At 40.2% G+C, this 27,711-nt stretch overlaps 1 protein-coding gene across 18 annotated transcripts in view; it reads left to right on the forward strand.

Moving 5' to 3' along the window:
* The window catches only part of TENM2 (teneurin transmembrane protein 2), a 1,151,751-nt gene that overhangs the window by 974,567 nt on the left and 149,473 nt on the right, over positions 1-27,711 (forward strand). For all 18 annotated transcript variants that reach the window (XM_086711354.1, XM_086710697.1, XM_086710377.1 and 15 more), the window contains one exon: positions 22,701-22,895. In XM_086711354.1, coding sequence (XP_086567480.1) covers positions 22,701-22,895 — 195 coding nt within the window. The remainder of the gene's footprint in view (positions 1-22,700; positions 22,896-27,711) is intronic.

The following is a 27,711-nucleotide window of genomic DNA, read 5'->3' on the forward strand; positions in this document are numbered from 1 at the left end:
CCTGCTTAGGATTCTCTCTCACCCTTTCTCTGTGCCCCTCCTTTGCTCACTCTCTCTGGCTCTCTCTCTCTCTCTCAAAATAAATAAACTTTAAAGAAAAAAAAAAAAACAGCTATGCCGATTCCTCACCCACCAGCAGGTCATATCCCAGTGTGGAAAGCAATGAGGAAGAGGTTCAGAACCCTTGCTGAGGAGTCAGACATTTCTGAGTTGAATCTCAGCCCCACCGCTGAGTGTCTCTGTGACCTTGAGCAAGTGATCTAACATTTCTGAATCTCAGTTTCCTCCTCTGGAAAAGTGCAGAGTTTCTTCACAAGTTCATTGTGAGGATGGTATGAGGCAAACACACCCAAAGCTCTTAGCAGAACATGTTGTGATCCCTCTAAGAGTTTATGTTTACCATTTTTAATTGATGTATATCACACTGTATTATTTATATATTTAAACAATCTTTTCATTATTTTTATGTGCCCCTCATTAAAAGACCATCATCCTGCCTTGATGCTCAGAGAGAGAGGCACTTATTAATAAAGCTACTCTGTAAATGCTAACCAGCGCCACTCCTTTTCCCCATTCTCACCACAATTGCTGGGGGAAATTGCATTTCAAACATTCACAGTATTCCAAAGATTTGTGATTCCCAGCTTTCTGAGTGCTGAGTGATAAGCAAAGAGGACTTCTTTGTGCTTGAAGTTCTGGATTTGGTTGCACATGCACGAGACCAATCCCTAAATGATACCACCTACAGACATATCCTCCATCACTAAGTAATGTGAAAGTTTTGGTAAACTTGTCAGATACAAAAGGGAAGCAGAGCAAGAAGCCTCAGCATACTCTACCAAGTGGCATGTGGGCACATCACCAAGTAGACCGTGGACCCTTGAGTGCTTTGCTTGGCCAGGTTCTGAGGCACCGTGATGGGGGAAGGTGGATGACACAAGGCTTCACTGCACTGAACGCTTTTCCTTGTGAATGCTGGAAAGGAGGGAAAACCTCAGTACTGCTTGAATGGCCTTTCTTGCGTAATCTAATTTTCCTAGGAGTGAAGACATTAATGAAAGGAAGGACAGAACAGTTCTTTCATATGTGGCTGCAAATGGGCTGAGCCCTCCGCTGCATGGCCCATGAGCTGTAAATGTATATTAACACTGACACACATCGATGTATTATTAATCCTAAAAACCATGTGTGCTCTGGCAGCACATCCAGTTACTGGCCTTTCAGCCCTAAGTACCTCAGCCATTTAAGAACTCCTCGCTTTAAATCCATTTGCAGACGGGCGTCCATTCTGCATTATGGATCTGTAATGGCGTGTGCATTTAGCTGCTTAAAAGGACTCTCGGTGTGAGTTTTGCATTCGCCACCTGCACTGTGGCTGGGCGCACACTCCAAATGTGCATTAGCCATGGTATATAATTGATCGTTGTGAAACAAATATTGAGCGGCTGTTAAGAGTAGTTACTCCTGCATACTCAGGAGCTATTCCTGTAATCAGCCTTTGAACTTGTTGTATATTTTAATTTAGCTCTTGATGCCTGCAGTGGGCAAAATTGAAGTATTTGAAGAATAAAACTGTTTTCTCTTTGTTTCCCTATTTTTTTCTTGGCAAAGTTGGCTCAAGAGTATTAGGAGTAAAAATCTACCTCTTTGCCCTAAAGATATTTCTTCCTTAGGATTTTTGAAATGGACACAGTTTAAGCTACTTTATTAACGATATTGGGAAATATTCTAAGCCCTTTATTCCCCGAACCTTGCTCTTTCATGTACCACCTTTATGATTTTCAAAATCATAAATTCACGGACTATCTATATTATTATTTACTTAACATATTTCTCCAAGTCAACTCATGACATTTACATTGATAAATTTGTTCTGAAAAGAACAATGTCAAAATCCAAAATTTGAAAAGAGAAAACTTGTCAATTGCAATAAATAGGACATGTTAGTGCTACCTTTGACCTTATCGAGAGAGGAATATTTTCACGGTCATGAGCATTCAAGCCAAGTCAGCTTCTCACACACTTATTGCACACCAAGAATCACAAAAGTGGAGCTGAGCCCATGTACTCTAGTCTGGCTTCTAGAAAGATGCAACCCTTTAACATTTCATTTTATAAATATCGGCTCCTCAGAGTAACAAAAATCGCTAACTACACCTGTGTGATGAAGTGAGAAACCAGTAAAAATAGGCACTCAAATTTAACTGTAAGAGTTTCAAGTGAATAAATGTAATGATTAGCACCTGAGTTAAGGCTCCACTTCAAATTGTTTTTTTAATAATAACAAATAGTTATTAAGTATTAGATATGTAGAAGTCACTGTGTGAAGTACTTAAAACATACTACTTTATCCTTTCTCATATCAACAATAGGAGATAAATCCTGTTTTAACTACCCCCCACGTTTGAAGTTTTTTTTATATTGAAATCCTTTCTGACTTGCAGACAAATTGCAAAAACAGTACATAGAGTTCCTGTGCAGAGTTCACCTAATGTCAACATTTTAAATTATAATGGTTCAATTATTGAAACCAGGAAATTAACACTGAAGCAATGCTATTGACTAATTTACAGGCTTTTTTTTTCTAATTTTTCCCTTCTTTTTCTGGTTCTGATCCCACATTGTATTTAGTTGTCATGTCTCCTATGTCCCCTCCAGTTTGTGAAGGGTCCTCAGTCTTTGCCTTGTGTTTCATGACCTTGACCATTTTGAAGAGTACCGGTCAGGTATATTTTACTATGTCCCTCAATGTGGGTTTGTCTGATGTTTTCTCGAGATTAGGTTGAAGTTGCACATTTTTAGCAAAATGCTGTGCCCTCCTCAGTGAATTGTATCAAAGATACACCTCTGATTTTTAATAAAAGAAATATTAGAATGTGGTTGTGTGTAAGTGTGTGTATGTGTGTGCACAAGTATCTCCTCTCCCCCACCACCCCTATAGCAGAGACACTATGAGGCTCTATCCCATTGGTCCTGCACAGTTTGTTGGTGGCTATGGCAGATTGCTACTTAAAAACAACTTCTGGGGCGCCTGGGTGGCTCAGTTAGTTGGGCGTCCGATGTCAGCTCAGGTCACCATCTCAAGGTCTGTGAATTCAAGTCCCATGTTGGGCTCTGTGCTGACAGCTAGGAGCCTGGAGACTGTTTCAGCTTCTGTGTCTCCCTCTCTCTCTGCCCCTCCCCCATTCACGCTCTGTCTCTCTCTCTTTCAAAAATAAATAAACATTAATTTTTTTTTAAAACCCAACTTCTGAGCCCAAGAAGCTCCTAAGTGTTAGAATAAAATAAGTGGGGCAGACAGGGTGAGGTAATCATGCTAGCAAATGTAGGAAGGAAAGTCAGTTGGCCCTGCCAGCTAGAATGGCTCCTGCCACCTCCCAGCTCTAGCCCATGATCATTTCTCTTCCTTCTTGATAAAAGTCTTAGGAATACCCAAGTCCCCCCTCAACACAAACCCGCATTCACCTTTGTTCCTTCCCTGACAGCTGTGCCCAGGATGCCTCCAGTGCTGCCAGTTTCTGCCACCGCAGGTGGCAGGTAGACTCAGGCCCTCCTGCCAGGGAAGAAATTTGCCATGTTAGCAAGTGAGATTCCCATCACATCCGAACGACCGGGTATGTGTCCAAGTGACAGAAATACGGATTTACTCTCTTGACCTCACACTGCGCCTCCCATGCCCTCAGATGTGCAGTGCAGACAGCAGTTCCTTGTCTTCTTATACACCTGCCAGTCTGCATCAGGCATCTGAAGACAGCCTTGTGGTGAACGGAGGAATCAGTCAGCGTGAATTTGCAGAGCATTCATTCCACAGCCCCCACTGAGCTGGGGTCCTGGGAGGCTCAGAAGTCAAAATGGAACTGATCCTCACATCAAAAGAATGTGTAAGGGTTCTAACACATTGTTCCAAGTCAGTTGAGGGGGCAGAACTTATTCATGCATCCAACAAATGCTTATTATGTGCCTTGTATGAGTCAGGTACCTCACTAAGTGCCAGAAATATGATGATGAGCAAGCACGCCATGGCCCTACCTTCTGAGAGCTTCCATTCTGCTGGATACACATGATAAGCAAGTGGGAAGTATAAGCGTTGAGTCTTAAATGCTGTGATGTGGACTTTGAATGGTGTAGACATTGTTAAGATGATAAGTTTATGAAGAAATGAATCTATATGAATCTATAAAAGTAGCCAATTAGCATCAGGGCATGTGGAGAAAATTCCATGGAGAAAGACTCTAACAAGGGAACTATACTGAAGGGTGTCTTCCGGTATAGAATTTCATTATTTGTGCAGTGTAATAAGCAATGTGTTCAGATTCAGAGCTTGAGGACAAATGGCGTTTCTTTCCTGGTACTTTGTCCCATTCTCCATCAGGTACCTCTCCCATCCAGCTCTAAGTATTGTTAAGTCTACAGTTTTTATTATTACTATCTGCCGTTCATAACTTCCTCCTTGCTTAAATGCTATTTGTTGTGGCCTACCTGCTTTTTAATTATGATTCCTTTTTTCTTTTATTTACTTTTATTTGAAGGTATTTCACTGGCTTGAGATGCTTCGTTGGGTTGTTGGCAAAACAGCCTTGCATTTCAGAAGACATCCAAGGCTTCTGATTTTTCTCTTTTGACACTGGCTTCTCCGATGGCTTGTTTGGTTGTGAGCTTGAGGCCCCAAACCTACAGCAGAAACTTAAAACACAAGAGCCTTACTTGTTAGGTAATGCATACTTAATAGCTATTAGAAATGACACTGCCTGCTGCTGAACAGCTGTCAGGGGAGACCTAGAAATGCCACAACCACGGGAACATAAAGCCTTCTCTCTGGGGGTTGTCTTCAGCTCCTACCCAGCTTCTGTGGAGGCTTGAAAAAAGACAACAGGGATCTTTCCATTTTGCTCCTGTTAACTGGAAAATCTACCCACTATCCAGTCCCTCTTGGAGTTCTAACACTAAAGTCAAACTCATTGTCATCATCACCAACATTTATTGAGTTCTTACTGTGCACCAACCACTGTACTAAGCAACTGCATAATTATCTCACCTCACCATCAATAACCCTATTTTATATACAACTACAGTCCTCTTTTATAGATGAAGAAAATGAAGCCCAGAGAGGTTAGGTAACTGGCTGAAGATCACTCAGCTAAGAAGTGGTATTGCTGGGATTCAAACCAGGCAGTCTTGGCCAGGCTCTTAACTCTAGACCATGAAATTCAACTTGGGGGATGTGAGGCCAAAGGAAGTTGCACTTTTCAAGCAGTTTGTGTGGTGATTGTGCACTAGGGTTTGAACCCCAGGAAACTTTACAGGAGAGAAACAAGACTTTACTAAGTGGAAAGTGGCTGAGCCAGCATTCAAAACAAAGTCCCTCTGACTTCGGAGCCTGCTGTCTAAGTCATTCTCCCAGCTACCAGAGACATCCCATCACCTCCTTCATCACATCATTTGCAGACTCTTGTTTCATCAACCTCCAACACGCTCTGCTTCATTTCTCCTCTCTGCCTTCACAGTCACAGCCCTGTTCATATGGCTGCCAACCTCTTCCTGATGCCATTTCTCCCTGCTCACAACCTCCAGCATTCTCTAGAGCATTTGGGAGCATGTCACTACTCTCCTCAAACACCTTCAGTGGCTCCTAGCTGCCTCCCACAATGGCTACCAAACTTTTGTTTAAAGACATTTATGTGGGACAGTTGTTACAAATGCATATTTCCAGGCTCACCCCCTATGCCAGCCAATTCTGAATCCATAGGACTGGGCTGTGGCTCAGAGATGTGCATTTTTTTTTTTTAATTTTTTTTTTCTTTCAACGTTTTTTTTTTAATTTATTTTGGGGACAGAGAGAGACAGAGCATGAACGGGGGAGGGGCAGAGAGAGAGGGAGACACAGAATCGGAAACAGGCTCCAGGCTCCGAGCCATCAGCCCAGAGCCCGACGCGGGGCTCGAACTCACGGACCGCGAGATCATGACCTGGCTGAAGTCGGACGCTTAACCGACTGCGCCACCCAGGCGCCCCGAGATGTGCATTTTTAAACAAGCCTCCCAGGAGGCTCTGATGCAGGCAGCCAGGGACTATATTCTGAGAATAAAGAATATTCTTGGAATGACATTCAGAGTCTTCCATGATTTAAGCTCCTTTTGCATCACCATCTCCTACTAGAGCCCATATATCATAGATTCCAGCTACTTGTCACTCATCAAGCATCATAGCCCTGCTTCTCCTTCTTAGCTCATGCTGTTTCTTCAGCTGGAAGGTTCTCATCAATCCCGACCTTTCCTATCAAACTGCTGCCCACAGGTCACTGCAACCCTGAAACATCCCCAGTCAGGACTCAGGTCACCTTATTGCTGAAACATGCCCAGATAGGACCCTGCAGTCACACAAGTCTTGGCAACATCGTGGCAGTGACCCTTCCTTCATGCTGGGCCATGTTCCAGCTGGGTGATCACATTGCTTTCTCCTGCTGGATCACAAGTTTCTAGCAGTCCTCTTTTTTTTTTTTTTATGATTATGACTTATTGTCAAATTGGCTTACATACAACACCCAGTGCTCATCCCAACAAGTGCCCTCCTCAATGTTTATCACCCATTTCCCCCTCTTCCCCAACCTGCATCAACCCTCAGTTTGTTCTCTGTATTTAAGAGTCTCCTGTGGTTTGCCTCCTTCCCTCTCTGTTTATAACTATTTTTCCCCTTCCCTTCCCCCATGGTCTTCTGTTAAGTTTCTCAAGATGCACATATGAGTGAAAACATACGATATCTGTCCTTCTCTGACTGACTTATTTCACTTAGCATAATACCTTCCAGTTCCACCCACATTGCTGCAAATAGTGTGATTTCATTCTTTCTCATTGCCAAGTAGTATTCCGTTGTAGATATAAACCACATCTTCTGTATCCATTCATCAGTTGATGGACATTTAGGCTCTTTCCAAATTTTGGCTATTGTTGAAAGCACTGCTGTTTGGGACACTGGTCCGTGGAGGAGAGACTGGGGTGTCTAACAGTCCTCTTTATTAAACCTCCTTGCACCTACTTTGGTGCCCAGGAAGTCGCATGTGGTCTCTAAATGTTTGGCAACTTGAATTTAGGGGACAAGACTTGTAAAGATGAAAACATTGCCAGAAAATGTGCGAGACCCAAATGAGCACTGGAGAACAAGGTTCTAATTTACCAGATTAATCATGTGATATGAATCAGCCAACTTTGAGGCACAAATTTAAATGCAGGGAAGGAGGGAGGGTCAGAGGGAAGGAGGAGGAATAAAAACAGAAAAACTCTCAGAGTTTATGTGCCTTGTCTCAGAAGAGCACAGTTACTAAGCACAAAAGCAGTAGAGTTTGAGATTGTTGGGATTGAATCCATGCTCCTCCAGTTAGCTATACCCATTTTAAAAAATTACTTAACCTCCATGAGCCTTGGTTTTCTCATCTGTAAAATGGAGGTGAATTGAAATACTACCTGTTGCATTGCTGTGAGGACTAAAAGGTAAATTCATGTCAAGTGTATAGAGCTGTGCTTGACATGTATCAAGTGCTCCATAAATATTAGATAGCATTTGTCTTCATGAGTCTTTGAAATCAATGTTATTATCCTTATTTTACAGGAGAAACACAGACTTAAGGAAAGTTAGCTATTTGCCCAAGGACACATAGCATGGCCCAATTTTGAGACTAAGTCTGGCTGACTCTGAGGCATATAGCCCCAGTGGCCACACAGGAGACAGGCTTGGCAGGAAGGCTCCCTGAATGGAGGTCAGTGACAACTGTCAAAGCCCCATGTGCAGCTCAGGCTGTCCGACCTCCTGGCTGGACTCTGCCTCATAACCTGCGTTCCCACCTCCCCATGAGTCGCTCCCCTTGGTGGACTTCCGCACTCAGGAGAGGAATAACAAGCCCCTTATCCCCTCCCTGCTGGTGGAGGGGTCCTCCCCACCACCCCAGAAACACCTCCCTCAGAACTTTCTTGGCCCAAAGGGCCCCTCCCCCTTTTTCAGCTGGCCTCGCCTGTCTCAGTGAAAGACACTCAGGCCCCACCAATCCTCCATGGAATAAGCATAGATGCACCCCATGCATTGTCCCTTCAGACCCTCTGCCTTGCATACCTGTCTCCCTCTGTCTCCCTTCTCTCCCCACAATCCCCATTAATGCAGAAGGTCCAGGAGCCATGGTGGCTACCTGTATACGTCATTCTACACCCCATGCAGTTTGATGGCTGAATCCTACCTCTCCTTCCTCCCACCCCTGACCTGAGAAAACATGCAGTTAATTCCTTGGCAGCAAGGGCCCAGGACAAGGGGCTTAAAGCAGATACACTTGGAAAACACTTTGCAGAAAGTGGCTGAGGCACTATGTGAAGGGTTTATGTTATTATCTCATTTTATCTTTGTAACATACATCATCATCATCCCCATTTAGCAGCTAAGGAAACTGAGGCTCACAGAAATTAAGACACTTGCCCAGGTATGGAATTAGAACCATACTCATCAGAATCCCCTGTTAACACACAGCTTGCTCAGCTCTCTCCAGAGTGTCTGATTCAGTCAGTAGGTCTGGGGTACTAGTCCCAACCTGGGGAGCCTGTAAAGTATCCAAACCCTCAGGCCCTATGCCAGCCCCTCTGAATCAGAATCTGCATCCTAATGGGATCCCCAAAAGACGCTTGTGCACGTTCAGGTCTGAGTCTAGATCACGTTGCCCTTGAACTCTGCCCAGGAGCAGTAAGGTCACTTACTCCTGTGCCCAGGAGCCCAGGAGCAGTAAGGTCACTTTCATCCCTACCCCCAGCTTGCCAAACAGACATGGAGGAGGCTTGCCTCCACAGTGTACAAGGGACAGTGCCCATTATTTGGTGGCCCCAAGCGAGTCCACACCCACAGCCTCCAAAAGTGGCTGTTCACGTTTCCCATGCTTGCTGTATTACCAAACAAATCACTTCTCAGGACTTAAATCCATCAGCCCTCCCCCAAGTTAAATTGCTTTGGAAACTTAAAAACTTTTTTTTCCCCTTTATAGATGACTACATAAGTTGCCAAGCAGCCTTAGGAAGCAGAGTGCCTAACCCTGGGGGAACTTGCTGTTGATCTGATGCACAGAGTTAGGAAAGCAGTATGGTTTTAGGGAAACCTGTATTGGTAAATAAACCAGTGTTTAGAGAGGGAGTTGGCTGGGATGGGTGACTTGTCCCCTTATGATGGGGTGAGTCACAACACTTTTCTCTAATCAAAATGATAATAAAGTCACATCTACAAATTTCTTACTGTGTACCAGGCCCTGTACGTAGCACTTTATAGGCATTATTTCATCCTCTTAAAAACACAATGAGATAAGTACTCCTGAATTCTTGTCCCATTTTAAAGATAAGGAAATCAAGGCTGCAAATAGTGTACACAGTCACACAGTGAGTAAAAATGAAGGGAGATTCAGGCTGCCTCCTAAGCCTGGCTCTGCTCTACTAGCTGGGGAGACAGCAATGAATAAATAGACCCCCTAGGTCTTTCAAAAGCTTCCGTGCTTGTAGGTAACAAGATGCCAATAATTTGCAGACTCTTCTCCTTGCTTGAACCGTAGTAAGTAAAAAGCTACTTCATTTCTGGACTTGAGCTGCAGAAAGGCTTACCATGTACTATGAAGAATTTAAATATTCATTATGTAATTAATGTTGTTCAGTCACACACACACACACACACACACACACACACAACTTAGACGTTTTTTAAGAAGAGCTTAAGCACTTACCGATTGAGAACTTTTATAACTCTCAAAATGGAGGCATCCCCATATCTCTACAGGTATTTTAAATGAATTGAATTAATCATAGGCTTAAAAGTCTCTTGTGATCTTCGTTAACTTCCCTGGGTTTAATTAAAACATCTGTGCACTTTTAATTTATCGATTCATCCAACTCATATGTCATGTTTTTAACACACCCCAGCATGCTCTGCATCATTTTTAACCCGATTTCCACTTAACTAAAGCAATTAAATTCACCCCGGATTAATTAAAGCATCCATACTTTCGTGCTTAAGTCAGCGTGTGCGTCTTTCCCCACATGGCTCCTGAATGTCAGAGATCTGACACACCTGATGAGTTTTTTGTCCTTCTGGAAATTCTTCCCTGAATCTCTTTCTTGCTTATTAATGTGCCATTTGACAGAACAGGAATGAGAAAGTTGGTGCACCTGAACTTTGGCCCTCTGAGCCAGAGACTGCCCCTGTCTGTCAGAAGCGCCCTCTGCTTTCTCCTTCTCTTCACGGGAGTCCTGCTGGATCTTGCCCTCACTGAGACCAACTAGTGTCTGAGTGTTCTAGGCAGGAAGTAGGGGTTGCTGTTTGGGTCACAGGTGACTATTGTGATCAGAATGGCTGATGATCTTTGCATTTGTACTTTTGTAATTGTTCCTTCTACTTTCCAACCTCCTCACTCTTCCTACACAAACAGTTCTTTATCACCCTGCCCATTTAATAGGGAGGGAAAACTGAGGCACTGATCACTAGGTTTCTTGGTTGGGCACAGTGAGCCGGGGAGCTATCCAGACAGTGACAAATTATGCCCAGCCCCTGAAGGCTAGTTTTCATTTCTGCCCTCACCAACTGGATTTGACAAAGCCCATTCCCTTCAGCCACAGCAGTCCTGGTGGTCTTTTAAATGTTTTTTTTCCCAATATAATAAGCCAAGGATTATTTCTCCTCATTATTTTTATCTATACTTAATTAACTGCTAGTGAAGCTATGTGTTTTCTCATACTTTTATTGGCCGTTTACATTTCTGTATCCTTTGCCCAGGTTTTCATCCATCTGTCTCTTTTTTTTTATTGATTTGTAAGAGCTCTTTGTGTATTTCAGATATCAAACTCTACTCTGTAAAATGTGTTAAAAATATTTCTTCCTGGGGTTGGTCATCCCTTAATTTGGTTTAGGGCATTCTTTGTAGTAGAGAAAATATAAATCTTATGTAATCAAAGCTGATCTTTTCTTTCTCGGTTTCTGGAATCTGTCTTCCTTACATATCCTCTTCCCAAGAAAATAAAATTAGTCTTCAGTATTTCTTCTCATGCTTTTGTATTTTTTTTCTATTTAGATCTTTAATCTGTATGGAATTTTTTTCACATTTATTGAGAAACAATTGACATATGTCACTGTTTAAGGCATACAACACAATAGTTTGATTTATATAGATGGTGAAGTGATCACAACTACCATTCATCCTCTCATATGGATAGCTTTCTCATAAAAAGAAAAAAGACAAGAGAAAAAAAATTTTCTTCTTGTGTTGCAAACTCTTGGGATTTTACTGTCTTCACTACTTTCCTATATATCATACAGCAATGTTGGCTATGGTCATCATGCTGTATATCACATCTCCAGTACTTATCTTCTAACTGGAAGTTTGTCCCTTTTGACTACCTTCCTCCAGTTCCTGCCCACCCCCCCCCCACCTCTGGTAACCACAGGTCTGATCTCTTTTTCTATGAGTTTAGTTTTTTGTTGTTGTTGGTTTTCAGATTCCACATGTGAGATTGGACAATTTTGTTTTCCTCTGTCTGACATTGCCTTTAACATAGTGCCTTTAAGTTTCATCCATGTTGTTGCAAATGGTAGGATCTCCTCATTTTTTATGGCTGAATAATATTCCATTGTGTCTATATATCATATGTTCTTTATTCATTCGCCCATCAGTGAACATGTAGATTGTTTCCATGTCTTGACTATTGTAAACAATGCTCCTGTGAACATGAGAGTGCAGATATCTTTTTCAAGTTAGTTATTGGTTTTGTTTACTTTGAGTATATTCCCAGAAGTAGAATTGCTGAATCACAGTGTTTCTGTTTTTTAAGGTTCCTTATACTGTTTTCTTTAGTGGCTATGCCAATTTACGGTTTTCTCTCTTGTCTTTTAATGATAATCATTCTAACATGTGTGAGGAGATATTTTGTTGTTTTAATTTTCATTTCCTTAATGGCTAGTGATGTTGAACATCTTTTCATGTACCCATTAGTCTTTCGTATATCTTTTTTGTATTAAGTACTATTTAGGCCCTTTGCCCATTTTTAAATTTTTGTTTTTGTTTTTGTTTGTTTTTTCCATTTTGTTGCATGACTTCTTTATACATTTTGGATATTAACCTCTTATCAGATACACGGGGTTTGCAAATATTTTCTCCCATTCTGAGAGTTGTGTTTCACTGTGTTGATGGTTTCTTTTGCTGTGGAAAAGCTTTTTAGTTTGATATAGTCCCACTTGTTTATTTTTTATAATGTTGCTTGTATTTTAGGTGTCATATCCAAAAACTCATTAGCAAGACCCATGTCAAGGAGATTTGTTCCTACATTTTCTCTTAGAAGTTTCATGGTTTCAGGTCTTACATTTAAATCTTTAATCTATTTTGAGTTGTTTTTGTGACTGGTGTAAGAGAGGGGCCCAGTTTTATTCTTTTACATGCAAATATCCAAATTTCCCAGCTCCATTTATTGAAGAGACCATCTTTTCTCCAGTAAATACCCTTGGCTCCCTTGCCAAATATTAGTTGACCATATATGCTTGGGTTCATTTCAGGACTCTCAATTCTGTTCTTTTGGTCTATGTGTCTGTTTTTATACTGGAACCATACTATTTTGATGACTATAGCTTTATAGTATAGCTTGAACTCAGGAAGTATGATATCTTCTGCTTTGTTCTTTCTCAGGATTTCTTTTTCTGTCTGAGGTCTTTTGTGGACCAAAATGCCATTGGAATTTTGATAAAAACTGCGTTGTATCTGTAGATGATTTTTGGTAGTATTGACATTTTAACGTTATGAATTCTTCAAATACATTGCATAGGATACCTTTCTGTTTATTTGTGTCTTCTTTGATTTCTTTCATCAGTGTTTTACAGTTTTCAGAGTGGAGATCTTTCGCTTCCCTAGTTAAATTTGTTCCTAAGTATTTTATTGCTTTTGATGCTATTGTAAATGGCATTAACTTCTTTCTTTATTTTTTAAAACTTTGTTGTTAAGATATAGAAATACTACTGATTTTTTTTTTACGTTGATTTTGTATCCTGCAACTTTATGGAATTCATTAATTAGATCTAAGTTTTCTGGTTGAATGTTTAAGATTCTCTGTATATAAAATAATGTTATCTGCAAATAGAGACAATTCTACATCTTCCTTTCCAATTTCAATGCCTTTTATTTCTTTTTCTTGCCTGACTGCTCTTACTAGTACTTCTAGTACTTTGTTGAATAGGACCGAGAGTGGACACCCTTGTTTTATTCCTGATCTTAAAGGAAAACCTTTCAACCTTTCACTGTTGAGTATGATGTCAGCTGTGAGCTTCTCATATATAGGCTTTATTATGTTGAGATATATTCCTTCTTTGCCTAATTTGTTAAGAGTATTTATCATGAGTGGATGTTGAATTTTGTCAGAGGCTTTTTATTGTGTCTATTGAGATGATATTATTTTGTTTCCTTTTATTAACAGAATGTGTCACATTAATTGGTTTATGTATGTGAACCATCTTTACATCCTAGAGATAAATCCCACTTGATCATGGCAAATGATGTTTTTAATGTGTTGCTAAATTCAGTTTACTAGTATTTTGGTGAAAGTTTTGCATCTATATTTTTTAGGAATATCGGCCTGTGGTGTTCTTTTCTAGTAGTGTTATTTTCTGGTTTGGGTATCAGACAGTGCTAGCCTCATAAAATATATTCTCAGCCCCCTTGCCTGGATGGTAAGAAGAGGGGCCATTCCAGATTACTCTCATTTTCCCAAACAGGATCTCCAGTTGGGATTTTTTGGTAGAGTTTGAGAAACATTTGTGTTACTTCTTCTTTAAATGTTTGGTAAAATTCACCAATGAATTCTGGTTCTGGGCTTTTCTTCATTGGGAGATTTTTTATTACTAATTCAATCTCCTTACTGGTAATTTGTTTATTCAGATTGTCTAAGAATTTTTCCATCTCTTCTAGGTTGTCCAATTTGTTGGTGTATAGTTATTCACAGTAGCCTTTTCTGATCCTTTGTATTTTTGTGTGGTCAGTTATTATGTCTCCTTTTTCATTTTTAAATTTGTTGATTTGGATTCTTTCTGCTTTTTTCTTGGTTAGTCCTGTGAGGGGTTTGTCAATTTTGTGTATCTTTTCAAAGAACCAACTCTTAGTTTGGTTAATCTTTCCTGTTGTGTATCTGTTCTCTACTTCATTTATTTCTGCTCGAATCCTTATGATTTCTTTTCTTCTGCTAACTTTGGCCTTAGTTCTTTATTTTTCTAGTTCCTTAAGGCATAGAGTTATGTTACTATTTGAGTTCTTTTTGCTTCTTAATGTAGGCATTTACTGCTGTGAAGTTCCTAAGAACTGCTTATACTGCATCCCATAAGTTCTGGTATGTTGTATTTCTATATTCATTTGTCCCAAGAAAACTTTTTCACTTTTAGTTTCTTCTTTCATCATTTGTTTGCTCAGGAGGATGCTGTTTAATTTCCATGTTTTTGTGAATTTTCCCATTTTCCCCTTGCTATTGATTTCTAGTTTCAGATCACTGTGGTCTGAAAAGATATTTGTTATAATTTTAACCTTGATTTTTCTAAGACTTATTTGGTGGTCTAACATGTGGTCTATACTAGAAAATGTTTTATGTGCACTTCAGAAGAATGTATATTCTGGTGTTGTAGGATAGAAGGTTCTTTATATGTCTTTTAGGTCCATTTAGTCATACTGTTGTTCAAATCAGCTATTTCCTTATCAATTCTCTGTCTGGATGATCTATCCATTGTTGAGAATGGGGTATTAAAGTCCCCAACTATTATTATCTTATCATTTATTTCTCCTTTTAGCTCTGTTAGTTTTCACTTTATGTATTTAGGTGCTTCAATATTTGGTACATAAATATTTACAATTGTTTTTCTCTTATTTCTCTTATTGACCCCTGTATATAATGACTTTCCTTGTTTCTTTGTTTGTTTTTATCATTTTAAAAGTCTATTTGGTCTGGTATAAATATAGCTACCCCTCCTTTTTGTTGTTGTTACCATTTACTTGAAATGTCTTTTTTTCCGTCTCTTCACTCTCTGTGTGTCTTTGTGGCTAAAGTGAGTCTCTTGTAAGCAGCATATTGTTGGATCTTGTCTTTTTTCCTTTCAGCCACTCTTTGTATTTTGATTAGAAATTTTAATCATTTACATTTAAAGTAGTTATCGAGGGGCACCTAGGTGGCTCAGTGGGTTGAGCATCCCACTCTTGGTTTCAGCTCAGGTCATGATCTCGCAGTTTGTGGGTTCGAGCCCCAAATTGGGCTCTGTGCTGACAGCACAGAGCCTGCTTGGGATTCTGTCTCCCTCTCTCTCTGCCCCTCTCCTGCTCTCTCTCTCTCTCTGTCTCAAAAATAAATAAACATTAAAATTTTTTTAATAAATAATTATTGATAAGCAAACACTATTACCATTTTGTTAATTGTTTTCTGCTTGTTTTGTAGATCCATTGTTCCTTATTTCTTATCCTGCTTTTTGTGTGTTTTGATATCTTTTGGCATTAGTATGCTTAAGCATCTTTATTGTATTCTTTTGTGTAATTGCTACAAGATTTTCCCTTGGGATTACCATGAGGGGTACATAAAATATCTTAAACTTTAAATATCTTAAACTGACAACAACTTAATTTCAATAGAATTCATATATTTTATACTTCTCCCACTCACATTTTAGGCTATTGCTATTACAATTTACATGTAATTGTATAACTTAGAACTAGAGCTAGAGTTGTAAGTTAGTTATGTGCCACTATTACCATATTGCAAAATCTAACTATATATATATTTATCATTACCAGTGAGATTTACACTACGTTTTTTTTTTTTGGTTTTTTTTTTTTTTTTTTTTTTTTGAGGTTAATTAGCATTCTTTCACTTCCACTCACAGAACTCCTTTAGAATTTCTTGTAGGTCAGGTCTGGTGGTCATGAACTCCCTCAGCTTTTGTTTATTTGGGTAGGTCATTATTCCTCCATTGTTTCTGAAGGACAGTTTCACCCGGTATAGAATTTTCAGTAGACAGTTATTTTTATTCAGTATTTGGAATATGTTATCCCAGTTTTTCCTGGCCTGAAAATTTTCTGTTGAGACGTCTGTTGATTGTTCTATACAGGTTTCCTTGTATATTACTTCTCTCTTTTATCTTGATTTTCTTAAAATTCTTTACCTTTGATTTTTGACAATTTAGTTAATGTGTCTCAGTGTAGCCCTATTTGAGTTCAACCTATTTGTTTCAGTCTCTTGGATCTAGATTTCCATTTATCTCCCTAGATTTGGGAAGTTTTCAGCCATTATTGGCTTTTAAATATACTTTCTGTCCCTTTCTCTTTATCTCATCTTCTGGAATTCAGATAATGTGAATGTTATCTGTTTTCATTGTGTCCTATAATTCCTGTAGGCTTTCTTCACTCTTTCATTCTTTTCTTTTTTGCTCCACTAACTGGGTAGTTTCCAATATTCTATCCTCCAGGTCACTGATTCTTTCTTCTGCATGGTCAAGTCTACTACTTTTGAAACTCTATATTGAATTCTCAGTTGGGCTATTATATTTTTCAACTTGAGTTTTGTTTTTGTTTTTGTTTTGTTTTTGATGGTTTCTATTTCCTTGTCAAACTTCTCATTTTGTTCATGCATTGTTTTGCTAATTTCATTTAGTTGTCTGTGTTTTCTTGGAGTTCACTGAACCTCCTTAAGAGGATTATTTTGAATTCTTTGTCTCACAATTCATAGATCTCCATTTCTGTAGGATCAGTACAGTATAGAATTTTATAGTTTCCTTCAGTAGTGTCATATTTACCTAATTTTTTTGTGGTCCTTGATTCTTTATGTTGAGACTTCTCTTGCAGATTTTACAGGTTTGCTTTGGAAGATATAGTTCCTCACCAATCAGCTCATTTTGGGCTTCTGAATATGTCTTATGGTAATGTCCCTGGGCAGGTAGAGCCTGATATTATGGTCTGTTTGGGGGCAGAACAACTGTTTGAGCCCTGAGGACAAGGGTGAAGGGATTTGCCACTGGCTAAGAATAGTTGGATATGACTGCTGGCTTGGTTCTCTACCCAAGTGAAGCTATGGGATGGGCTTCATGGCTGCCTGGATTCTCTGATCAGGCTTCATAAATGGTTAGAGCTAGGTATTATAGATGGGCTATGAATTAGTCAGGGCAACAAACCAGGACCCAAGGTTTGTACAGTTCATTGTTTGAGAGTTTGAATCAGGCCAGGGTATTCACTGAATTCTTGGTCATATGAGGCCACTCATTTTGCTCTACAGACAAAGGAAACCACAGGCTATGCTCTCTGTTCAAATGCCACTGTATGTAGGGTTGTTGAATGAGCTATGCAGGTTCCTTGGTCACACAGGCTGAAGACAATATTCAGCATTAAGCAGGGCCACAAATTAGATTTCCTGCCAGGGCACTGTGGGGGAAGCCACTCTAAAACCAGTAAAACTCTTTGTTGTCTTAATGCAAGCTGACTTATACTCCAAGTTCTGGGGCCAAACAGGTCTACTGGCTTTGCTCTGCAAATTTGGCTCTACCTCCCCTATTCTCAGCTCTAGTACTACTGGGCCATGCAGCTTTCACATTTTTCTTACCAGCCCTGGTTAGATAAAGCTGAAAGACACACTCCACAGTGATTGGGGCTATGTCTCAGCCCCCTTGCCTATGTGGAAGGGACAAGGAAGGCTCCAGACTACTCTCAACTTCCAAACATGCTCTTCAGGTGGGAGGGGTTGAGAGCTACCTTCAGCCTTGGCATGAATTAATCCCCCTACTGTGAATAGCACAGAAAGCCTCCATGCGTGGTACTAGCTTTGCTTTGGGGGCAGTCAGATCTTCCTGTCTGCCTCTTGGCTCAAGCACAGTTGGACTACACAGCTTCCAGGAGCTGTTACCAGCCATTCTGGTCACATGGAGCTAGAAGACACTCTTCACAGTGGGTAGGGCTATGATTCAGCTCCTTGCCTGGGTGCAGGCAAACTAGGCCCTAGAGCCCACAAAAGTCCTCATCTAAGAATCCAAATCAGGCAGATCTGCATCCCACCAAGTTCCCTGGTCAGAGTACTTCCCCACCTTGGTTCTGCAGATGAGCTCCTTGCAGGGACCTAGCAAGAAATGAAACTTCTCTTTCCTAACCCATTTTGCTGAGCACCAAGCTAATTCCACAATGTGGAAAGACCATGGGACACCAGTTTTGGTGTTAAGGATACTGAGCTTTGCTTTGCCTTTATCACCCAAATATTAGATCCTCAATTGCTTCAGGACAATCACGCATCTTTATTTCTCCATCATTCTTTTCCTAGCACCTAACCCAGCTACTAGTACATACTAGGTTATTCATAAGTATTTATTGATTAACTGGGAAGTAAGACAACCAATTAATCGTTAGTGTTAGTTTGACAATTTACCCAGATTACTAGGTTCAAGTATTCTCAAGTCTCTTTTCCACAGAGGCTTTCAATCATATTTCAAATAATTTTTAAAAGATACAACATTTGAGGGACTTCTGGGTGGCTCAGTCAGTTGAGCTTCCGACTTCGACTCAGGTCATGAACTCATGGTTTGTGGGTTCGATCCCCACGTCAGGCTTGCTGCTATCAGTACAGAGCCAGCTTCAGAACCTCTGTCCCCCTCTCTCCTTCTAACCCTTCTCCACTCATGCTCACTCACTCACTCCCTCTCTCTCTCTCTCTCTCTCAAAAATAAATAAACATTAAAAAAAAAGAAAACAGAAGATATGGGTGGCTTGTCCTGTTACTTCCCACTGAGCAAATAACACTGATAATTCATTTCATCCCTTACAGAGAACTTGGGGGAGAAAAAAACCCTCCAGCTTGATCATTAAAATGAGCTTTACACATTTAGGTGAATCTAAATTGTGTCATTTTTTTTTTTTTGTCATCAGCCTGTTAACTTGTCATTTGTTAGTGGCAGCAGTAATTTATTTTTCTTCTGCGTGAGTCTTAGAGCTTCTATTTACTAGATTTGTAAAACAAGAATAGTCACTTTGTGCAAACATCTTAATTAATTTTAAATAGTAGCTTGAATGCACAATGTTCTGCTACTGTAAGCCTCAGGAAGAGGAGAGAGAGGCAGGGACATCAAACACTCCACATGTGATTCCAAAACCACCTCCCACCCACAACCAGAGAAGATTGCGGGAAGAAGAAGATGAACTCTTTCCATTAGTATTATTTGATAGCCTGGTCGTGGTGGTGGTGGAGGTATGTATGTGCGTGCATGCACACGTTTGAGACACACTGCATTTTTTATTTTATTAACCCTTGAAGTCATTTTGGAGGTTCAGTCTGGAATTTCAAGAGGGAACATCTGGTCATTGTAAACCATGTGTCAGCTACTACTTTGAGTCCTTGCATGCATAATTGCACTTAATGCTCCCATTAAGTCTGAAAAAATGATACATTGAAGATAAAATTGGATTTCAGAGAAATGCAGTGATCTGGCCAAATTCCCAAAGCTGGTAAGTGACAAGCCAGGTTTTTAAGCCCAGGTCTTTCTGACAACAAAATTTTTGCTCTTTCTGCTTCTGCTCCATATTACCTCTGGGCAGAGCATGGAGTCAAGAGTTGTTTGTCCTATAAGCTGTCATTTAAAGAAAACAATCATGTAGATTTGTGATAGTAAAAATATAAGAAAAGTTATGAATATGGGAGGTCCCCACATTCGGCCTCTCAAATGAGGATCAGACTGAGCCTTACATACTGTGACGGTCTGGGTTGAGTTATGTCTGAGAATGAATCAGTTACTCCTGAGGGATGATGCTCTCCATGCAGGTGAGCCCAGTGACCACTAGAAGGCTCTCATCTGGCTTTTGCATTCGCCCCCAGTGGCACCTGGATTACTAGAAAAATTCATTCCTCTTTAAGCTGCTTCCACTTTTTTATGTGGCATCAGCCAAGTCCATCCAGTGCCTTGCTTTCCAGAGAATACCACAGTGTTTTGCATTTCTTACCACACTCCCAGTGGTCATGCAGCAAACATACTGAAGGAAAGCTGCATTTAGAATGTGGAGAATTCTCTGACCTGACGAGTCTCCATTTCTTCCCCTGAGTAATTTAAGTAGGTCACATTTTAAATTTGATTTCCCAAGCACCTGGTTTTAAATAAAATCCATTCTTACCTTCTAGACAATCCTATTTTTTTTCACCACGTGGAGTTTATACAGAAGAGAAATAGTTGCAGTATGAATAAATAAAATAATTGTAACTATTTTATCAATTAATAAAGATAATACTTATTCACCCCTTACTTTCTACCCTCTTCCACCCTTTGAGAGGAAAGAAGGTGCCGTGGGGGTCCAGTGGGGGTGATTTGATGTAACTTTCCTGCTGTTCATGGCAGCTTGTCCAATATATAATCCTCAACTCAGAAACAGCCCTTGAAAGCTCATTTCACTGTATGTGTGGCCACCCTTCTCACTAGTTTCCTATTTCAGTGGGCTAGAGTAGAAGTGGGGTAAGAAATGATGCTGATTCTAGTCTTGCCAGTAGAAGAGATATCTTTAATGTTACCTAGATCAAAAATGGAAAGTGGATTTTCTCTTGAAATGCCAATTCTGCCTTCTTGCAGGTCTCAACCTGGGCACTGCATTGAAGGTTTGAGGCTCTGTCTAGGCTCAGGGCAACAAGATGCCATGATCAATTGATGATGTCTACAGAGGTACAGGAAGGGAGAATAGGAATTTACATCACACATTTGCCATTCCTGACATAGAACTTAACATATTTCATGAAAAACTGACATGGAACAAATTTACTTTTTCTTCAAAGCCCTCTCAAAACTTTTCAAAAGACCATACTTTTTTCTCATGCTTCCTCACATTTGCACAGTCCCTAACCTGTATCTTGGGCACCCTGGGTTCAAAGCTTTCTTCTACCCTGCCTTAGACAATCAGCATGTGTAGCAACTCTGTACAGACCTCTGCTAAAGTATCCTGGAATAGAAAGCATGCTCTCTACATTTAAAGAGAGTCTATCCAGAGTCAATTATGTGGTTTTGATGTTCTCACTTTTGAACTCATTTTTCTCTGGTAGATTCAGAAGGATGAGAATTCTGCTAAGAATCATAGCCCAAATAATTTCCACAACTATCCTATAATAAAACACTGGGGGGAGGGCAGGACATCCCTCAACCATATGTCAACTTTAAGATGTTTTTTTTTCAGAAAAGATTGTAAGTAAGTTACAAACCTCAGAAAAAGGTACCAGGTGTGCAGCATGAGGTCTGTTCCACAAACTGTCGTTTTCCATGTCTTTCATAAATGGCTATTTAGTGCTTGCCATAACCTCCTAGTTGACGATGTCTAAATATCAGGAACATAGGAGAAATATTTACTTACATCAACATTGATGACTGCAGAGCTAAAAGGAAATCAACAATGATGAACATGGTCCTGTCCTCAAGGGGTTTACTAAATCTCTGGGAAATTAGACTCTCACAGAAGGAAAGCTAATTACTATAAAAACAAGATAGATACATGACAACAGGGGACAGTTGATGAGGCAGGGTGGCACCACTTACTGCAGCGATCTAATTGCATCCCTGTCCTGTGACACAGTTTGGTCTGTACACATACATGTACATGTAAAATTCTCAGAACCCATGCATTCCAAATCATGGGTAAACCAGGAGTCTCTGAAACATCTCTCTTGGTCATTTCTGAAGGCCCCTGAGTGCCAGCTCCAAAGCAGGCAGTTGTGCCCTCCTTCTAGGCCCAAAATGAGAAGCCACATTGGAAACTTAGGTTCTTTACAAACCGATTCTGAAAGGAAGAGTCCAAAGACTGAAGGTGACCACTAAAATCCCAGTCTTGATCTCTAAAAGTGGTGAATTGGCACATTTGAGCCGAGATTGGTGAAAAACATTGGGTAATCTCATACCAGATGGTCCTCGATGACTTTCAGCCCTCTTCCTCTGCACAAATGCAGGGGAGTCCCAGCTGGGACAGGAACCACTACAAGTTTCAGATCTTCGGTTTGCCCTCCCCTTCTTGATTTCTTTTTCTTAATAGTCCAGGCATGTTTAGTCTATTCTTTATTACACATTTATCTCTTTGTAGTCTAGATAAGGAAGCTAAAACATAAAGAGATTGAGTGTGTCAACCACAGCCCATCCCACTTCTTTTTAATGGACATTAAGTTGTCAGGAATAGAAGCCAATTAGCTAAATACTCAGCAAAATTGATCCTAATCTCCTGTACCACTAATAATAACACACGAATCCATGTAGCTTGATCAAGTGCACAGCTTAGAGTTGGGCCAACTTGCTTTCTAAGGGGACTCCCCCTCTTTTGAGCTTTGTGGCTTTGGCTGCCTAATCTGACCAGTCTGAGCCTTATCTGTAAAACAGGCATCCAGAGTCTAGCCTCCACCTCATAGAACGATTATGGTGATTAAGGAATAAATTGTACATAGGGCATTTGACCCTGTGCCTGGCACATAATAAGCATCTAATTGGTGGTAGCTGCTGTTACTAGTAGCATTTTTGTTGTTGTCATTGTGATAGTAATTGTTTATTTGAAGATGGCTCCGCACCTCCATGACCAGAGTTTCCAACCTCTAACATTGCAAACAAAGCTGAAATGCCAGGTGGGCTCTGCCTCCATAGACAGACACAACCCTTCAGGCACTGCCCCCTGTGACCTGGTGTTCTGTCTCTGGTTTTTGCAGCTGCCTGCCCCGTCCTGTGCAGTGGAAACGGACAATATTCCAAAGGGACGTGCCAGTGCTACAGCGGCTGGAAAGGCGCAGAGTGTGATGTGCCCATGAATCAGTGCATCGATCCTTCCTGCGGGGGCCATGGCTCCTGCATTGATGGGAACTGTGTGTGCTCCGCTGGCCACAAAGGCGAGCACTGTGAGGAAGGTAAGTGCTGCAGGGCCAGGCTGGGCAGCAGCAGAGGTGGGAGGCTACTACAGGCTCAGACGGTTGCTAAGGAGCCCAATCCAAGGCTCCGCATTTTGCAAAGGAAACTTCAACGTTTTGCGCAGAGAACTTCAAATGCCTTGGGTTTTGTAGACTTCTGAAGTTGTAGAAAACACAGGGCTGTGGAGGGGTTCTGGAAGGAATGCTTTGTTTACCCTTCTTTATGTTAATTGGCTACTTCTTTAAATTGTTTTCTCTGCCTTTATCTTTCTTCTCTTTGCCTGTAACTCCTCCTTCTCCCCCCTTCCTGCTCCTTCTTTACCTTTTTTTCTTTCTTCTACTTCCCCATCTTCCTTCCTCTTTTCTTCTGCTTTATTTAAAATCCTCTGATTTGGGAATTACTAAAGCTATCCAGAAAAATAAATAAATAAACAAGAATCCTTAATCTCCCTGTGTTCCCCATAGTTGTTTTATTTTTTTTCAACTGCCCCTGGTAATCTAGTACCCATATATGTATGTGTACATTTTACAAAAATTAATACCAACAGAAAGCAGTCAGACTTGAAAGACAATAGACAGCCATGTCATTTAGAGACACGTTGTAGGGCACATTGTCCTGGTAACCTAAATCACACAGAATTAGGGGAGGGTGGGTGTGTAGCACAGGACTGGAATTTGGTGAATTCTGAAATGCTCAGTATAACATGCATTCTGGTGGCCTCTAGCACCCATGGGAAAAGCTAGGGGTGTAATAAACTGAATCCAATCTGAAAAGACACTATCAGAGATGAGACTCAGTGAGCAGGAAGGCAGCATGGAGGAGGCAGTACAGGGATTGAGAAGGAGCACCGCTCTGGAGCTGATCAGAAGCCAGCTACAGTCCTAGTCACTCTGGTTAGTGCTTGTAGAAGAGTTATTTGGTACAAGGTGTTGAGACCTATAAGGCGAAGGAACTCTGACAAACTGCCTGTCACTCTTCCCCCTCTGTATTTGTGCTTCCATAGTACAGTCTCGGCTTGTTCATCTCTTGTTTCTCTCAATATAAAGCATGAACCAGAGTTCGTAGTCAGGTAAGAGTCTTGATGCTCTCTATCCCTGGCCCACTCCCACCCTTCGAATTGGCTCAGTTGTTATTTTCCAGCTGAGCACCTTTCTTCTACATGTGTCTCCCAGGCAAACATCCCCGTGCAACTCAAACAGCACTTTTCCCTCCCACATTCCCAGTGGAAAAAGTGTCAACTCACCCAACAAGCTAAGGGGAAAAGTGAAGCCCACCACCTACCCCATGTGAAACAACTTGAGAGGACCACACAGAATGTCCTCCTAGAAAAGACTCTGTTAGGTGCCATATGCCTGTGTTGCCTCTCAGCTTCTCACTGCCAAGCTGAGAAAAAGGGGCCTCAGGTGCTATGAGGTTCTCAGATTCAAGTGGATCTGTTCTCCCATCCTGTTAAGTAATAGATCTCCAGGGTTCTATTAAAAAAAAATCATTACAGCCCTCATGACAAAGTAATGACAGTAGCTTATCCTTAGATAAACATACAAAAGCTCTCCTTCTGAAATCTCCCATTTCATAGTTTTTAGAACTATGGCTACAAAGAGTCAGCTTCCATGACATTATTCTTCTAAGATTTTCCAATACATCAATGGTAATGCCATTAATGGGACCCAGAAGTCTGACCCCCAGATCTTCATTTGCTCAACACTCTATATGTTTTTTTTCCCCTCTATTATAAAAGGTAGCCTCCCTCCATCTGCATCATAAAACCAAATTGGGAGTTTGGATAGAGGAAGGACTGATTTAATAACCCTGCTTGAAAGGTTAAAGTTCTTAAAGATAAATGGATTGCAGAAGGCAAAGCTGCATTTGCTGAAAACATGGGAGAGGCCAATAACATGACAAGAAAGGTTAAAACGACCTTTTGCATACATCATTTGGCGAGAACGAAATGATAAAGCAATGACATTGCCCGTCTTAGAATTTTTTTTCCCTCCAGTAAAGATTGTACATATCTTTGTGAGTAGAATTTCAAGTGATTTCTCAACTTTCTTACTCTACCAACCAGTCTCATTTAAATGTTCGGAATGAATTAACCATCCAACAAAACAAGAAAGCCACGTGGATCATTATAAAAGGATGAAATCTCCTCTATTGATTTTTGCTACCCAAAAAGAATGAATTGAGGTGATTCATATGCTGTTTTCAAAATAGGAAATGGAATCAGAAACTCTGGATCAGCACTTTTTCTTCCATTTAGCTTTTTATTTCTGATATTCATCATAGTCATAACGTTCAGACAATTTACCTGAAATGGCCATGGCAACGAAATCAATAGTTGCCATCCTCCATTTTTGCTGTATAAACATTGTTGTACTATTAACAAATTTGCACAAGAAAATGAAAGGATGGATTCACGAGGTTTCATTTAATGATATCTGGGGGAGTGGGCAGGTGATGAGAGAGGAACTGACATATTAGTTCAAGTCAGCCATGTTTTCTTGTCAGTTTCATGGTTGAGTCATTTTTCAATGACATTTAACTTCATAAATGTAATTCATGGTTCTTCAGGGGTTTATAGTACATATTGTTTGTAAAATTCCTTGACCTCTTTTTTTATCCTTAGGGATAGAAATTGCATTCACAACCCTTTTTTGTCAAACCTACAGAGGGCCCAAGACTAAATGAGTTCTAATGATTTCAGCTGCCAAGGGGCTGGTGTTGTAAGGCACATGGTTCTTAGCTGGTAAAGGCCACTGTCCCCCTTTTAAGTGTAACACTGTTTCTATTTATAAAGCTTTGTAAGATGCCATAGTCCCTCCTGCCTGCTAAAGATTCTAAGGATGTGGCCACAAGACCATCTCATGAAATTGGAACCAAATTTAAAATTCATAATGAAACTGCTCTTCTTAAAGTCTGGATTTAGTTATTCCATCAGCTGCTGTAATTGTATAGCACAAAAAGCATATTTACTTGTATAACTGAAAGGGTTGGCTCATATATCTAGATACAATAAATGATTCTCTTGATGACATTCCACTCCTGGACTAATATATCTCAGTGGATTTTCTTCTTTTCTCCATACTATAATTTAAGATAGAGAAGAGAAAGCTAACTTGTCTGGAAGAAAAACTATATTTTCTTATTTTCTTTTAGGGAGGTGTATATTACTTTTTATTTCATCCTTTTAAGAAAAAGTGTATGGTATATTTTTTTTAAGTTTTTGAAAGCTCCTAGCTGTTGGCACCTCACCAAATATTTTAAATAGCTAATTATAGATGGAGGGTAGTTTTTGAGACACATAGCACATGAGATATCTCTGTGTATATTTTGATTTTGCTGTATTAGAGATGGGCAGAGAGGAAAAAAAATACAACTTTGGGATTTCCTTGTATTAGAAGAATATGGACAAGATTGATTCTGAATGAATTAGCTCATATTGTACAGATCCCAAATGACACAGCATGCTTCCCAAAAGCAAGAAGTTGTTAGCACCATTTCTTTGTTGTTAGTTCTCCATAGTTTTTCTCGGTAATGACAAATGCTTTATAGCAGTCTGCCGTTCATTCCTGTAGCAACTGGGTATTGAACACCTACTATATTTTTTGACTGTTCTAAGCACAAGACAGATGCCAAAGACGTTGCACAGCCTTTTTGTAAATGTCTTCTATTTGTTTGAAACTTTCGATTCATTTACCTCCAGATGCACTCCACCATCCTGAGAAAATTTGAAGGTGTTAGAAAAGGTTATATCATCAGAAGTGATAGTACCGAAGACAATGAATTCAACCGTTAAAGTGATTGCAACCAGAGCAAGTAGCATCATCATAAACGTCTCCACCTAATAATAAATCACTGAAATTCCCCTTTCTGAGGGTGTATTTTTTATTTTTTTATAATCAATGGCAGCTTCTGTTTCCCCATGGCTCAAATAGTTTTGAGCTGGTTTTCATAAATAATACCTTCCTGAGAAGATTCAAATGCATCAGATCAGAAACATGTCTTTACACTGAAAATTCATATTGTTGCCCCAAGGGAGCACTGCTCTTTGGAAACTTCATGGAATACTGTGATTTCTAATAAATTCAAGTTCCTGATGTCTGACATACCCCAGAATGAAATCATTTGTGGCATGGGTAATCTAAATGTCATATTTAGAGCCAATGTATCATCAATTTTAAAACATACCATTATTTTGTATGCCATAAGAAGAAAAAAGTTGATACTATGGTACAAAAAGCTGGGACCCCAAAAGGTTGCCATTTCAGTGTCACGGTGAACTATTTAAGAGGCCAAAAATCTTGTATGTTTCAATCTTGGCATCAGGCAAAGAGAGAAATCAAAATCTCTGAGAATTTGAACTACACGATGGCACACATGCACATGAGGGACTAAATTACAGCAGCAGAGTGGTCCAAAAAACCTCAAGAAAAGAATTTAAAGTGGTCTCAAGCTGGCTGTGCCCCCAGATGACGGCAGAAGAAAATGCTTTAACCTAGGCTGAGAGGGCTGATTTCCGAGTTGTTAAAATGAAGAAAATAAATATGTCTTAGCTAAATAAGGTGATGAGACTTCCCTATTTCTCTGATTCACAAGACAACATCTGAGCTCTCTGCAAAACCACTATTTGCCATCCAAACCCCACGGTGTACATTTCTCTCATCTTCAAATGCCATTGTATCATTTGTTAGAAATACCTAAGGAAGTTGATCTTCCTCTAAAAAGCCCTATTTATCCAACTCTGGGGCTGGATGAACATCCAAGGTTTGGAGTCAAATTCCCATGCAAAAGTCCTGTTGTTGAGAACTGGATTTGGCA

This window comes from Puma concolor, chromosome A1 (assembly GCF_028749965.1).
Source record: "Puma concolor isolate L17-30 chromosome A1, mPumCon1.1.hap2, whole genome shotgun sequence".
NCBI lineage: Eukaryota > Metazoa > Chordata > Mammalia > Carnivora > Felidae > Puma > Puma concolor.